Source organism: Montipora capricornis, chromosome 4 (assembly GCF_036669925.1).
Source record: "Montipora capricornis isolate CH-2021 chromosome 4, ASM3666992v2, whole genome shotgun sequence".
NCBI classification, from domain to species: domain Eukaryota; kingdom Metazoa; phylum Cnidaria; class Anthozoa; order Scleractinia; family Acroporidae; genus Montipora; species Montipora capricornis.
Window position 1 is genome coordinate 38,297,987 of NC_090886.1, and position 16,826 is coordinate 38,314,812.

Consider the following 16,826-nt stretch of genomic DNA (forward strand, 5'->3'; position numbering starts at 1 on the left):
TGTAAAGCCAAATTTTCGAGTTAAACTCCTCACTGACGCACTAATACAGTTTCTCAACAAATCAACCCGTCCATTCGAGTACTGCATAACACTGACTTTCTTTTTCCACTTTCATAAATGGCGACCTCTTTTGCATTCTTTTGTGTTTATGTTGATTAGTCCTACTGCCCTCATTTTCAAATATTCTTTTGAAACTTGCTTGTCGTAGCGAGGCTAGAAAGGCTTATTAGCATTAACACAAAAGAATATTTTATTTGGCCTCCATTATGAGAGAGGTTTTTAGGGGCTGAAGTAATGGACAGAGGGGGAGAAATAGAAGCAAGATGAGGGGATGATGATGGGGAATGAGCTCAGAGGGTAATTTCTTGTTGTGGTTTTTTTTCCTCAGGATATTAAAAAATGCGGCAGCAAGCAAATAGACCAATTCGTCTTACTCAGTGTTGTACCAAATTCAAATCTCCCGGGCTTGAGGTTCTTTTTTGTGGTATGTAGCATTCACATTTAAGTGATATGGAAATACTGGGAAGGAAACATTTTATTCCCAAACGATTTGAATTCGATACAACATTGAGTTAGACGATTTGGTCTATTTAACCGATCAAATTGCAGAATGTAGTTTTCGTGGACAGATTGGCCAATCAGAAAATCGGTATTTTTAAATTTTGGATTTTAAATTGCCTACTGATCTGAGGTCGAAATTGGTAAAAGAATGCAATCCTGCGCTATCTTATTGGCCAGTGTTGATCACGTGATCTTAATTCGGCGTTCTGAATGGTTGAATTTGCTTCCGCATTAAGTCCATCAAACTCATAAGACTTGTTTGAGTATTAAAAACTCCTTACAATTTTCTAAGGAAACTGTAATAGGACGGTGGAAACTGTTTCCTATTCGAAACATACAAGCGTCCATTTGTTGACGAATTTCTGTACCTACGACACGTGCCACATGCAGGAGCGTAACCTGTGGCGGCGCACGAAAAGGAAACTATCTCATATCCCCCAGGGACAAGTCATTGTGTAAGATATATTTTGGATATTGACCGAGATATATCAAACAATATTTAGGAATATTATAAGTCCGAGGCATGAAAACGTGTTTTCTTAGGAGTGACTTCGATGCATTCCGCATGGTCTCCGCAGGACTTTCTGTTTAACTAAAAATGTCATATGTTAAACAGGTATGCTACCAGCGAGAATTTTGGATTTTTCACATGACCTCTCTGTGAACGGCAAGGCACGACTCCTTCTGGTCACCGAGCCCTACCAATGGAATGCGTAATTTCTTCCAGTGTTAGCGTGACTAATTCACCGCTGAGTATGTCCAGAGTGCAGTCTAAGTTTTCATACGTGAAAAAGTTCATCATACCGAGCATGCGTGGAAGCTTGTAGCGCTTTTGGTGGCGAACGCACGGCCAAGCAAGTGATTCCAGTGTGGTGACAGCTGCATAACAACTTTTAAATCCTTGCGTGTTTTTCGGTTTCGCTGCACCCAAAAAATTGTTCAGTTTTGCAGCTGGTTTTTGTGTGATTCGTGATGACGAACGTACACGACGACTTCATGTTTTGGGCCCCTGATAGTCCATCTGCCAACTTCCGCTAATGACAAGGGTGGACGTCATAGCACAGCTGTCAACTACGTCAAGCGTTTAAGTTAAAGATTCCAAGAACAGGGCAGAGATGTCTGTGAAAATGCGACAAGAGTATGTACAACAACCAGAAACCTTTCACAGCTTGAATTCAAGAGGTTTATAAACCTCGTACCGTTTTGGCGCCCCTCTTACTATCTTCGAAATGCGATACGCATTGCATACCTATTTTTATCCCATGCAACAGTATGCAGAACTACCTAGCTTTATCTATGGGGTATGCCCGACCCAAGGCAATAAAGCTTAATTGACTGCTTATACACCTTTTTCCAAAATGGCCGCCAATTGAATATGGTATTGTTTTGTTTCAAACTAGACGCTCTATAAAGCGTACACTGGGTTGCATGTGGTACGTTTTACACAAAAAAGGACGGCACTGAATTGGGTGGTATTGAACTGCAGCGTTCCAGTTAATTTTTTCAAGTGGGGGGTCATTAAGACCATTTTAGGGGTCACCCACATTTCGCGCCGGCAGAGGCTCTTTGGCTCACACGTTCACACGGTTAATTGTTTTGTAACGTCCTGTCCCATTTGAGGTCTTTTAAATTCAGTTTAAAGATGACAAAACACGGTCTTGAGTAAAGTTCACTCGTTTCTTCTTTGAATGAATAGTCTGCAAAAAACTAACTGCAAATTGCTCTGACGGACGTTTTCCAGCATGTCTTGCAGTTGCACTAAGCAAACGTCTATTGCACACACTAAGAAAGGACTGAAGGTGTTGTTTCCGCGTCATAATTCCTCCTCTTGTTAGTCTAATCTGATGCCACCAGAAAAAGCCAAGCCAAAAGACAGATACTTTTTATATATCATATAACTGAATCGAATTCTCATCGAAAGATTAAGGACAATCGATCGTAAAAACACGAAAATTTCTGCAGTCTCTGACTTTTATGAATAAACGGAAAGGTCATGATCTTTTGTAAAGAAGAAGAAATTGATCACGTGCTAGGCAACCATATGTCGTTAGTTGTCATTTCCCCTCATAACTAACGACATCGCAAAAATTCGTAAGCCACAAACCCGTCTAAAACGGATACACTTTGCCCTCCGATTGCACAGAAAAGACGGGGACAACTGTACGTAGAGGTAAGTCAAGTTTGTTTGTACATTTACAGCTTACTTTAGCATTTATAAGCTCAAAGTATATTTTCCCATAGAAATCGTTTTCAGAGTAAAACAACGTACTTTTTAGCCACGAAACGTCCATCTTTGGTTTTTTAATTTTGTTGTAATATTTAACTGAATATTTATATTTTATCTGTCGGGTCAGGAAGCCTTCTCTTTCAGGTTCCTGAGAAACGTATCTATTTTGACTTCAGGGTGAACTATTTACACAATGGCGAGGTTGAGCGGCCATTTAATTGAAAATCTAAACATCTATGAGATACAAAAACAGACTTGCGAATTATCGCAAATCGCAATGCTGACAAGGACAAAAGCAGAAGAAATGGTTAAATAATTATGAACTTTGTTACTATCTGAATGTTTTTGGGTTAGAGTAAAGGGATATATTGTCACGCAAATGATGTAATTTCATGACACTCAAAATTCGCAAAAAGCGTGACTTTCATGTAAACAATCTTCGCACTAGCGAGTCGTAGCAATAAATTCGATTAACCAGGTAGTTAAAGAAATATTGTTGGCTTCCTAACTGAACTTCATTTTACACTACAATGAAAAAATCGTTTGTCAGAGAGAAAAAATTCCTGTCTCGTCGCGTATCACATTTCAAAGCACGTATGCAAATTTGTTAACTCATTTTCCCCGCGTCCCGATTCCCGCGAAATTTTTCTTCTTTCAAAAATTAACATAAATATTATTTCTCGTCAAGCGTTGCATCGTTTTTGTTCAAATAACCGCTTAAAAATAAAGATTTTTTAACGATCTATCCGTAGATATTTTTTCATAATTTAATATTCTCTGTCAAAATTTGCACAACAATCAAAAGAAAAATAGCAACGCACGCAACAAATTTAGTCGCATTTACCTCTTCGTCGAATTCTCAGGAATTTTTATTTATCATGAAAAATCTTTCTCAATTCGTTAGCAATCATCCTGTCAAATTTCAGAGAAATCGACCGGTCCGCGAATATTTTACGAGTTTTTTTCAATGGGATGTCAAAAGGCCAAGTGGATGTCATGCATAATCGGGCGATCAAGTTGCGCGTGTGGCCCGTTATAAATGTTTTTTCACAAAATGTTCCCGAATCGTTACGTATCACCACAGAAGACAAGAACATCATTCTAAAAGCTTATTCTACGCAAAAAGTAGGTTCTGGAGGTAATTTTGAGAGTGGAAATCAAGGTTATGGCAGACGGCAAATACAAACTCACGAGGCATAGTGTATTTAATTAAGTTAACACACCAGAAAGACGCTAACGTCATTTTCACACGAAAATGCTTTACTATTGCCATAAAAACTATCCAGTTAAGCTCGCATGTTATAAAACATGTTGAATTCATAAAGGCCACCTTTTCCAGCGAAAATTTTTTTGAAACAAACAACATATTTGCTATTAGAGGCAAAAACCCCTTCCTATTTCATTACGTGCGTGAAGAGAAGAAACTCAATCGTGTCAAATTACCATACGCAATATTGCAACAAAATAAATTTCAGGATCAAACCGTTTCCATGAAGAAACCTTTACCTTGAATAATGAAGCACAACAAAATGACAAGCTTTCTTTCATGATAATTCTTGGCTGTCACATTTCCAATTATTTTTTTACCTGATGACTGTGCAGAGTTGAGTACAAATAAAATTATACAAAAGCCAGGCAACAGAGATCACAGATCCGACTCAAGGTGTTCGATACGTTCTCTGTCTTTGTTGAACCCATAAATTACCAGAGAATTTTCCATTTGATTTCAGTGTTCTACATAACAGCACACTTGGTAAAATATTAGAAATACAGCTCACTTTGATTTCGGCTCGACGGGCGATAGATTATTGTCGAAGTCCATTACTCGTCGCTTTTAAGATTTCAAATATTTATTTTTCACCCCCTGTCTTGTTTATCAAATTGACTTTCCATTATTGAGCTCCATAAGGGTATATTTTGTTTAAAAATCCACTAAAACGCCATTCGCGTTACAAGACTTTCGACGCCATTGCAGGTTTTTGTGTCCACCAGAGAAATCTACGCATTTCCACTACCCTCTCGATCCTAAGAATATACGCGCAGAAGGCTCTAAGCACTAAGACACCACTTAGTAGGGGAGTGACAGGCAAGACTTTTACCAAGACGGGGAAAAAAAGAACAAAAAAAAAAAAAAACAACGTGAAATATTACCCAGTAATTAATTAGCCCTTGATGTCTCGTTCTTAAACTTAAAATTCAATAGAATATTTTGCCTTGAACGAGGCATCAAGGTCTACTTTGAATAAAAACAAAAGAATATCTAAATGGTGGCCATTTTGGAAAAAGGTGTATTCCACACACATGCTGAGAATTCCGATCAAGCATTATCAAACAGCAAGGAAATTCTGAACACGCTCTGACCAAGGTCGACATAGTGGTCGAGTAGAAAGCAGCAGATTCCCATATCGGACTTTTAGCGACGCGCATTCTATTATCTTAACCAAAGGTTCGTTTTGTCACATTCTTCAAATGGTCGCCATGGGAGCCATAGTTCGAAGATTTCTGAAGATTGCAATTACCGCTGACCAGTTGGTTGAGCATGGGACTACCATGTGGGGAGGTCACGGGTTCAAAATAACTAAGGAGAAAGTGTTGCCTTGTTAATCATAATTGGAGAAAGGTTTGACTTTCAAGTCTTATCGGATAAGAACCTTAATTTATACGTTTGGTTTCGTCTAACATTTCCCTTGTTCATAAAATTTTGTGGGACAAGAAGTTAACTGAATGCAAAGGTTGGGGCACAGAGCTCGGGTGTGGTCTGTTCTTGTAATGGACACACTATCGATTGGAGGTTATCTCTATCTTGACCCTCAATCCCTGAGTGGTAAAACTCAAATAAACTAAACAAAGCTATTCTCAAGACATCCTATTAAAAGTTTACCCTTGCAAAATTATCATTTTCGGGTTGACTTTAGTGAAGCTTACAGGTGTCAATAACTTGCAAAGATATTTTACAATTTCAGTCAATTTACTTTAATATACAAATCGCGGCTTACGTATTTGAGGATATAGATGACATCTACTGGGCATGGAAAGAGTTATATAAAAATGTATTGGATGATCATGCCCCCATCAAATGCAGAAAAGTCAGGGAAGGATTCCGTCAATTTTACCCTGAGGGTAGTCTTTTACTGTGTAACCGCATCTCCAAGGGTAACATGAAACCTGAGCTGAACCAAATCCAAGCCATTTATCTTCCGGTAGGCCCCAAACCCAAGGTATGTGTAACCACAACTACTACTAATGATCGTATTGTATAAGATGGTTAGAAGGAAAACGACGTCTTTCCTTCAAATGGGGTTTTGTTTATGCATTTCCACGATATAAAAAGCCCTGCCGCTTTCACTATTAACTTGGTGGGAAAGAAAAAAAAACATCACTCTAAAAACTTTATTTATCTAAGGGTATTGAAGAGTGTGCCATGTATTGAATTCCTACAGTGCAAAATCTCTTTATTCACCCTCTAGGTGTTAGGACTAAAAACGAAGCTGTACGTATTGCACAACAGACTATATTATTTTCTTATTAACAACTTTATATATACTTGTTTCAAATAATTGATATTATCTTACTAAGTAAGAGTAATTTTGATTCTACGATATTTTTTGCACTTTTGCAAACGTCATGACCAGCAAATGAGAGACTGGATATAGTTACGAATTTTAACAATAATTTCTGAACACCCACACATTTAGCTAACTCCCTGATACATGAAGATGACTTGTACTATGAGGGGTGTTTCTACACTCGTTGTTTTTGCTCAAATTCATCCAAGCATGGCTAACGACGTACAATGGCAAGTCACAATCTGAGAAACAGAGGGAATGCGTAACAGAATTTTCCCATGGAGGTAAAGGTGACATAACACACCTTAAGGAAGGTGCCTACTATTGTTATTGCGCATACATTCTGCACATCTCAAGATACTCGGCTTCCCCATGGATAGTGCTTACTAATAGAGGGATATTTTTGCGCGGTGTAAAACTTCTCGGAGAAAGCAGAACTTAGCAAGTGCTCTTAGTATCCAAAAATAAAATTGGAGGTAACCATGCATTTTGCTGAGATAATTAAGCTTCCGCTTCCATTTGGAAAAGAACGCCATACATTGCTTTGCATTTTAAAGCATTTTACAAATATTGTTGATTAATAATTTATCTTTGAAAAATACGCGGCTACCCCCAATTTTCTTTTGGGATTTCAATAACACTTGTAAAGATCTGCTTTTCCACCACACCGTATTTACTCGATTAAACGCGGCCCTCGAATTAAACGCCGCAGAAGGAAGGAAAAGTACCAATTAACGCCGCCCTCGAATAAACTCCGCACCCAGTCAGTGGAATGCGGAGTTTATTCGACGATTGTAAGAAAAAAACAAAATAATACGAATTAACGCCCAAGTCGCCAGTGGAGGGTAGGTGCCCAAGAAGCCCGGGGGAAAGAAAAGAAAAAAATTAATGAATAAATAAATAAATAAATAAATAAATAAATAAAATATAAAAATGAATAAAAGAGGGGGGGGGGATAGGGAGGGAACTCCGAGAAACACTAAACTCCTAATTCGACTCACAACGCCACGCCAACAGAGCAACAAACACGCTGCAAACACACGGGACAACAACGCGTGCACTAACCAGGAATACCGCTGGACAATGTCAGCCCCAGGGCTCCCACAACCTTGAGACTGCTGCAAACGCTACAGAACGCATCAAACACTAACAAACGCCTGCAAAAACGCTACTGACCAGACTAGCTCCCGGTCGTAAACTATGCAACTATATCAAACGCTACAGAACGCACCAAAACGCTCAACAAACGCTAAGAGACGGCCAAGATACTAACAACCACCTGCAAAACACTACTGACCAGACTAGCTCTTAGTCGTTAACTATGTTAAATTTCATTTAACTATATTTTAACTTTCTAAACGTTGATCACAAGCCAGACAATCACTATTTTCTCTCAGCAAAAAAGCGAGACATTGGAACTCTAAACATGTTTCTGTTTTAAATAATATTTACAAATGATCTACCTTGGAATTAGTACGCACCGTCCTTAAAGACAAGAAAATCAAATGCGTCCGGCAAGTAAGTCATTGTGGGCAGATTACCCCAATGCATCTCCTTTCATGCACAAATTTTCACAGACCTCTGTACGCATCTATACTTTATTAACAAAATCAAAATGTTCACCATGTACCCAAGGTACTGCGCCTTCTGTAGCACATTATTGTATTTAAACACGAAGACGCACTATTAAAGGCGTGGTGCCTTAGGTACATGCCAAATGATTTGTCAATCAACCGTGGACGCAAACGAGGCGAGCTCTGTGATAATTTCTGCAATAAAAAAACCCCTAATGGCAATGTGTCCGTAATATGCCAAAAAATGTTATCTGCCGTTCCTTTTTTAAACCCCAGTCCCTCGCGCTAGAAATATCTTTCGGGGCATCAGTCTCTGTGTTGCTGTTTGTTGATCACCCAGTCTTGGAAGGATAATTAATCAGTCGTGCTTGAATGAATTCGAACAAAAGCAGTGCGTGAAGCAACCCCCTTTTATAGCGAGTCTTCGTGTTTAACGAGCAACGAGATTTCCTTCTTCAAGGTGTGCTGCCTCCGCGCGGCTTATGCCTCTCGCGCCGACGATACCTCCAGCTACGCAGGCCACCATTTGAACACCTGGGGCCTGAGGACAATCTGATAGAGCGGTTTTCAATTGAGTGTCGAAAGTAATTAGCGAATTGCTTTGGTTTATGATTAGAGCGGTTTTCAATCGAGTGTCGAAAGTAATTAGATAATTACTTTGGTTTATAATTACTTCACTCAGTGAGTGGTTCAAAGTTCTCGCGCCATTTTTTCAACCAATCAGAAGTGAAACCAAAACCAATCGTGGCTCGCGCGTGCACATTTTCCGCGCTTTGTGCCGGCGACGTGTAATTACTTCGAGTTTTGATTGGTTTGCTGGATTGTCTCCGTCCTTTATGATTGGCCACAGTAATTACTTTGGTTTTGGTTTTACGACACTCAATTGAAAATCGCTCTACTTCACTCAGTGATTGGTTCAAAGTTCTCGCGCCACTTTTTCAATCAATCAAAACCAATCGTGGCTCGCGAGTGCACATTTTCCCGCGCTTTGTGTCGGCTACGTGTAATTACTTCCCGTTTTGATTGGTTTACTGGATTGTCTCTGCCGTTTTTGATCGGCCAAAGTAATTACTTTGGTTTTGGTTTTACGACGCTCGATTGAAACTCGCTCTATCTATATTAATATAGTACCGTCCAAAACTGTATATTACATAATTTATAACTTAGGTGAAGGGAATGACGAAAAGCGTATGTCAAAAGCACTCTGTCTTCAGCTTGGATCAAGTCCCCCAGTGGGTGTTGCATCAGGCGTGTGCCTCTATAGAAATTGAACAAGAAAAACCATTTCAGCATTTTGCTGTGGCTCAAATTTTTCCCTCGTTCAAAATGTTTCAAACCAGTTCAATTTTGAATTTACTAAGATGTCTAATTATTCATTATCATAATCTGAAACAAACAAACAAACAAACAAAAAAATCAAAATCGAACTGGTTTCAAAAATGTTGAACCAGAATAAAATTTTGAACCAGAAGAAAATTTAAACCACAACATCTATGGCGTGCTCCCATGAATTTCATAGAGCTCAGTGGTGTTGCATCCCAACTAGTGATTGGAGGGTTGACATAACTTAAGTTCTCCTCCTACAAGGAACATTTGTATCCCTGAGGCACCATCAAAAACATAATAAATACTCAAGAACATTATTTTACAAGGAACAGATTTTGCACTTGACCCTTTAAAATTTCGAGCGGTTCTTGTCAAAAAATAAACAGTGAAATATTATTTTAAAAAACTTTGAATTTCTCATTACATAGAACAGTCACTCCCACAGAGCAAAAAAAATTTGAGATTAAGAATTAACTAAGAATTGAGGTCAGATCTTCCCATAGTTTTTATATTTACAAGTGAGAAAAGATAATTTGCCTTTTTCTTTTTCTTCTCCTTCTTTTTCTTTTTTCTTTCACCATCATCATGCTTTTTCTGGAAAAAAAAGAGAGAAATCTATCATTGCTGGATGCTAACCCTGCTGCAGTAAGTGAGAGTTATAGGTCTTCCGCTTGGGGTTACGAGATTAAATTTTGTTCCCCTTGTGCATTGCCGGAGGGCGTAGGCTGCCCTTGAGAACCGCTGGCTTATTTTTACTTTACAGAAAAACCCTGATGAAATAATGTACTTATTGTTCATTTCGTTCAACTTGTTTTTCCTTGACAGGTAAAGAAAGTATTGGTGCTAACGAGGCACATGCTGTTGTTTTGTTTTGTTTGATGTTGACCAAAAATAACCGACTATTCAATATTCACTTCGGTCACGCATGGGATATGGCATCATTCAAGTTGTTTGCTGCGTGGTTTCAAGTTTTAATTTCCACTTAGTTGTTTGTAGTCTGCAGCTGCAAGCTGAGCGATGTCAAGCAATTCAGTCGGAAGTGTTTCTGACTCAAAGTAGTTTTGGAAGCAGTATTGTGGAAATTGATACAACCAAAAAGTTGCTGTTTCAACAGGAGCGAGTTGGTTGCTGGTAACTTTGGTTTTTCGTGCTGAGGAAGATTGTTCAGGACATGTGCAAAGACGCTGGAATCGAAGGTTACAAAACTAATCATTCTAAAGGGCATTCTTTAAAAAAACGTTGGGGTTCTGTTTTGTTGTTTCACTGATTTTGTTACACTGGCCATGAAAAGCATGTACATGTACTGTAAGTATGTATGTAGTACAACAGTACAATACAGCTGCAGAAATTTAGCATTAAATAAATATTACCAAGGAGACTGAACACAGGGTTCATCTCTATACCTCTGATCATTTTAAAACAAACCTGTTTTTTGTGCTTCTTTGTATCATGTCCCCCTTCAGGTTTATCTACATAGAAAATGAGTGAACAAAACAGTAATAATAGTCACAAAGTGCTCGACGTTGATAAAAGCAAGAAAAAGCATTCTGAAAAATACATCATGGCAGTGATAATGAAAATGACATTGACGGTGTTGATTATTCTTCAATCTGAGCCATAGACCAATAAAAATGCTCCTTTGGGAACACTAAAACTAATTAAAAGCAAAGGTTGGTTTGTGTGGTGAAAGGGCAACCAGAAACTACTGAAGCACAGTATGGAGACCCAACTTGGCAAAAGTTGTTCAACCCTGTTTTCCCAAGCAACACTGATAATTGGGAGCATTAGCAAGGACATCGACAACATCTACCAAAAGGGTTTAATGAGATATGTCCGGAAATGCACGTCATTAGATGCACACAGATTGAAAAATGTGTTTTAAAGTGTCCCGAGGGCACGAAATTGCACCCAATACAGTCGCCAGTGTGCTTATGTATACCGTACTGGCGACCAAGATAATTTTATGCTATGCAATTAAATAAAGCTTGACAGCAGTTAATTTGGTGCGAACGACTGAGGTTTGTTCCAAAATCGTGACGAACTCAAAGAATTGAATACTCTTTGATTTTTTATAAGTTAGTTCTATATCGTGGAGTGGAAGTGTCAGTTTTTTCAACAATGCAAATTGTGGGCTCACAGCATTCTTGGGGTTGAGGTATTTAATTGAGTGCTTTTTAAAATGCACTTTAGCTCTTTTTTGTTTCTGAAGAAAAGTGACTACTTGCTTTATGGACTTGGCAACCACTTTAGAAACTCTAGGAGCCAGCTGTCCCTTTGAGGAAAAAGTTAATTTTGTGGTCTGGTCTCCTTGCTCTTTTCCCCAACTTCAACATCACTCACCTCTCGGAATACAGAGAATTAACATCATAAAGTGTCCCCCAAAATTCTGCTCCACTTGAGTAAGAAAAAACTGAGATGCATTTACCCTAAGCTACAAATTACGCTAATCTTTAGCCTAACCCTTATCGTTAGAAATAGGTAGCAAATTCAAGTGACACTTCGTGTTGGATGTCACAATTGGATGTTCATCTACCGGGAAATTACGTGCATTTCATAATGGACATACTGTCAGTAATATGGGTTATTGACCAAGTCTGTCTTGCTCTATAGGTCTGAAACATGGAGAATGACTGAGAAGACCGTGTCAAAATTACAGACTTTTGTAAATAGATGTCTGTGCAGAATCTCTGGTATTTATAATTATTGGCTTGTCACTATCAGCAATTTTAACCTGTGGTTTCCCACAGGTTAAGCACCTGTGACGCAACAGATGATGAGCAGAAAATGGGCCTGGAGATCGAATGGCTGCATTGCTTGTCAAGCCCTTGGTTGGAACCCGCAGTTAAGTGACCGGAGAGGGGTCCGACCATACAATCCAGTTGAGAGGTCTCTCTTGGCATCAGCTTGAACACCTCTCCAGGGACAGAGGGGACTGGAGGGACTTTGTCAGTGGCCTAAGTATGTTCCGAGATGGAATGATAAAGGGTTCATATCAGATCAGATTGACCAAGCGCGAGGTCAAGATGGCTGGATACTGACCTTGTTCTTTTTTTTCATGTTTATGGACCGAGACAAAGTAAAACAAGCTTCTTATTATTATGGGATACAACACCAAAAAATGATCATTCTTTGATCTTGCAGGACCAAGTGAGAAACCCTGAGCGAGCACGATAGCTCCATCTTGCCCGCTCGAGAAGCCAATCCCAGCATGGGATTTGGTTCATTTCGTCCGCTCACGGAGCAAGTCATATAATAAGTGGGTTTAATGACCAAAATCAATGGCTCTGCAGGCTTTACATTTTGGAACATTTCTTTGCCACTTTCGTTCCTGACAACAACGTGAATTGACCAAATTTGAGGTTATGTGGAGGGCATCAGCAGATTTTCAAGTTTTTGCCCAAACAACAACACCATTCAAACCAATATTATTAATTAATTTTTGGAGTGTTTGGTGCCAAACGACTTGGAATGAGCGCAAGGTGAATACAACAATCCGCAGTTACATTTTTGAACGACACTCTCGCAGCCATTGTCATCTCCCTTGCTTAAACTCCCTAACAATAGCAGAAGACCACACACAGGCCAATTATTAGGAATTGACAATGTACTTGGGAAAGGTCACTGACCTAGACTTTCACTCAACAAAACAAACACTGTGATTGGTTGATTCTTGGTCTGTGCCCTTGATCAAATTCAAATGTATCATGACCGGGATACAATTCCGCAGTTGTTGCCTGCTCTGGATGTTTTGCTGCGATTGTTGAAGGAAAAGTCTGACTATATAACAGAACACTAATGTCTCAGTGGTCCCGAGGGAAAATAGTTAGATTTGATTTCCCTAGAGTCCTGATAGGACTCTAGGAAAAACAAAACTAACTGTTTCCCTTGGGACCATATATCAAGTGTATATTGTCAGAATCACCCCAGATAAGTAACTAATTTGCATGAAACAGCTGTGTGTTACCTGTAGAAGACGACGCAGTCTTGTCTTGCTCAAGTGCGCCTCGAGTTCCTTGACTTCCTATCTCCCCGCCATCTTTATTGCGTTCACTATCTTGACCTTTGTGTTTCTTGTGTCTGTGCTTTTTCTTCACTGGATGTTGGCTCATAAAGCGAAACTGCTCTGGAATCTGAAATAAACAATGAAAAATAAATCAAATTTCAGGTTTAAACCTTAATCTTACAACTTCATCATAAAATATTGTTAGACTATGGAGCTGTGTTATGATTAATTCAAAATACATGCAGACGAATATTGATATTAACATATAAATAAAAATAATTACTGCTGTTAACCAACTGTAAATGAGTACTAGATTGCTGAGTACAATAAAATCAATTTTGTGTTGGGTGTTACATTGTAGTTAAATGAGCGCAGATATCCTGTGACATCCTTGATTCATGATTCCAGCCTTGTTCCACGAGGTTTATCAAATGGAAAACATTGTTGTAAGAATAATATTATCGCACACATTAGTCTGATTTACTTTGCAAGACACAACAATGTAGTTACTGTATTAGTCTGTTACTGGCTAAACTTACAGGACCAGGGTTTAAACGGAATCCGGACAATGAATGCCCAGTTAATGGAAGAAGTTCTTTTCCACCAATAGGAGGCTTGTCTACCACAGATCGAAGACTGAAATCGGAGAACATAGATGCAAACAGTTGGTATTCATATTTTTGTTACCATCATTGTCCAAATTAATACCAGTAGGTGAAATTATAGGTAAAATTTTTGGTGATCAACACAGTTACAGTAAATGTAATTTATCATTATTTATTGTATACTCAACAGAATATCATGTTTTGGTTTGGTCAATGACTAATGCATACAATGTACATGTAAAAAAGTGCAAAAGAGGTTCTTTGAGTGCAATAAGAAAGTTGCCATAGAAACAAAGCATTGGAGTAATTTCGTTGAGTACATAAGTATGGGTAATCAAGTGGAGACAGGTGAAATTAGGGAGTAATTTCATACACTTTTTGTGCGAAATCAAATCATTTTGGCGAGGAAAATTATTTGATTTTGGACAAAACGCAAGTGAAATTATTCCCTTATTTCATGAGTATACCATTTGATTAGCTATTAATATCGCGTCAGACAAATAACACTCATGAGATGCCATTTTGGCACTGTAAGAAAAGTTGCCATGGCAACATTGTAATTTCACATGTGAAATTATGCATTAACGCTGAAATTTCACGCCAAAATTAAGGAGTAATTTGTCACCCATGTTATTATAAATTTTAAAAATTATTGCTCGTGCATTTTGTGATTTATGGCCACTCCTGACGTTTTGAAAGTTTGCAAATTGCACCAATTAACACCTCAGAACTGCTCGTACAAACATCACTCGTGCCCATAAATCCCAAAATGAACTTGCAATTGTACAATTTCATCTACTTAACAGGGTTAACAACAGGACACATCTTATATGTGACACTTATAGTCAGCTGCATTGTCAGGTTGGCTGTGCTGAGATTTCCTGCACCTGTGTGCTACATAGGGCATATAACTGTGGCATTGTGGTTGAGTGGTGGAAAAAGTGTTTTTAGGAGTTGTTTCCCCTTCTCTTTCCCTGTTTTGCCACTGTTTTTATCAGTGAGACGGGTGTCTGCATGGGGGCTCATGGCTGGGTTGCCAGGATTCCCAGCCATGGGAAATGGTCTCCACCTATAGCTGTAGAGCTGGTTGCCAGTAGTGGACAGCTCCTGGATGTCTCCAGCACGCAACCTCAACTTATTGACAGAGGTTGTTAACTGTTATATTTTAACCATTTATTTCTACAACAGTACTATTACTTTTCCTCAGTGAATCAAATTAAAGAAAGGAAAATTTACCTATTTTCAGGTCCACCATGTTCATCCATTACACCTGAGGATCAACAAATGGCAATCATCACATTTTCAATATGCATTATAATGCATCCCATGCAATGATTTAATTATAATGCATGTATACCTAACCCTGAAATGGCCTGAAACTTTTACTGTAATTTTCTTTGGTTCTTCAGACCATATTAGATCCTTTTTGTTCACCCCAAATGACCTTAAAAATAGTAAGCCTTTGAACTGAAACAGGGAAGTGTGCATTTTTCACTCCTAGGGCAGAAATAATGACATTTTTTTAATTGAATGCGTATGCACTGGAACCGTAGACTTGGTGCTTCGAGGGGTGCCATTAGTGAGTATGTTAAAACCAAAATCCCGTACCATTGTAGGCTTAAATAACCATATTTATTTATTACAAAATTAATTATGGCACTTTTGATGTATAATTTCTCAAGTATATGACTAGTAACACTTGTGAGATGAGAAAGGGGTTGAAAGCAGGAAACTGAACAGGAGTGGGATATAAATTTAATTTACTGTTTCTGTGGACAACACAGTCCAGGGTAACATGTGCATCTGAATAACAAATGAATGTTAACTCTCTTCGCAGTGGAGTTCACCCAAACCTGCTCCTTTTACAGTTTAAAAACCCTGTTTTGGAATTGTGTCAACAAAGTGAAGCGAAGAGGATGTTGTTATCCAACACACTTTTTTCAAAAGCATTGTTTTGAAACTATTTCAGAATAGCACAACTCAGAATATTTGTTTATCATGTTTTTTTAGACATGGAGGGGTTTTTATCAAGTGCGAAAAAACTATGCAATAATAATCATTATTATTGTGACATGAGAATGCTTAGCAGATGACTTAAGAGTCTCAGGTCACTTACTTCAAAGATGAGAAGCAACACCAAACTCAGTTGCAACTTAAAATGAACATTTCACTAATCCTTAAAACACATCTCGAGAAATGAATTTAATTTGGATAGGGCAGAGATACAATTTCATAATTTCCACCCAAGAAACAGTGTGACATAAAATGGTATTTTTTTCCCCCTCTCCACAAAAAAGGAACCATCCCACAAGAATGTACGTAAAATGTAAATGCCTTGTTGTGACGTACAGGGAAAAATTCCATTCACCGCAGTGATTATCTTGATTAAATTATAAACAAGTTTGTAATATTGTACACTTACTTCCATGGCAAATGTAACAAACTAGAAGTGATCTTACCCGGCAAATAAGGCAAAAATGAGCTTAAGCTCTCCTTGACTTTCTTGCTTTTTTGATAAGTTTGTTCAACGCCATGTTTCACCAACAGGTTGGCATTCGTTTCCAACGGTGTTTCTGCAACATGCAAAAATTAACGGCCGAGAGTTAAGAAGAAACCATTCACACACAGAAAAAATACCTAACACACTCGTTGTGTTAGACTTACGTGCATCGTCCCGCAGAAGATAGAACGAGCAAGTTTGTATCGACGGAGTAGGCGTCGAAGATGTTTTTGAAACCATTGTCGAAGTCCCGAACTTGATGTGCGCGTTCAGGGCTTCTCCATGACTTAGAAAGGGTGACGTTACGTTCAAAATGCCACTCGAGCGGGAAGTGTTGCTCACATTGTTTACGTCGCGACTTTGAAAAGAATCTGGCAGCGCTGAATCTAAATATTGATGTCGTAAGAAGCTTTCCATTCGACAGTAAACGCCGCCATTGGAGAATAACTACCCAGAAAGCAGTG

General features: G+C 38.6%; 1 protein-coding gene across 1 annotated transcript; it reads right to left on the reverse strand.

Moving 5' to 3' along the window:
* Positions 1 to 8,986: 8,986 nt before the first annotated feature.
* LOC138046888 (mediator of RNA polymerase II transcription subunit 19-like) lies at positions 8,987 to 16,824 on the reverse strand. Its single transcript, XM_068893482.1, has 8 exons — positions 16,527 to 16,824; positions 16,322 to 16,435; positions 15,099 to 15,132; positions 13,797 to 13,893; positions 13,219 to 13,384; positions 10,680 to 10,723; positions 9,792 to 9,848; positions 8,987 to 9,186 (listed from the first exon to the last, which is right to left on the reverse strand). Exons 1-8 carry the CDS (start codon positions 16,777 to 16,779, stop codon positions 9,139 to 9,141), a joined length of 813 nt encoding a protein of 270 aa, XP_068749583.1. The 5' UTR covers positions 16,780 to 16,824; the 3' UTR covers positions 8,987 to 9,138.
* Between the last annotated feature and the right edge of the window lie 2 nt (positions 16,825 to 16,826).

What these genes read in the sequence shown, in the direction of transcription:
- LOC138046888 (XM_068893482.1), bottom strand. Translation starts at nt 16,779, where the DNA reads ATGGAAAGCTTCTTACGACATCAATATTTAGATTCAGCGCTGCCAGAT. An exon ending in CATGGTGGACCTGAAAATAG is followed by an intron (nt 13,894 to 15,098) that starts GTAAATTTTCCT and finishes CTCCGATTTCAG; the next exon opens with TCTTCGATCTGTGGTAGACA. An exon ending in AGGAGAAGAAAAAGAAAAAG is followed by an intron (nt 9,187 to 9,791) that starts GCAAATTATCTT and finishes CAATTTCTATAG; the next exon opens with AGGCACACGCCTGATGCAAC.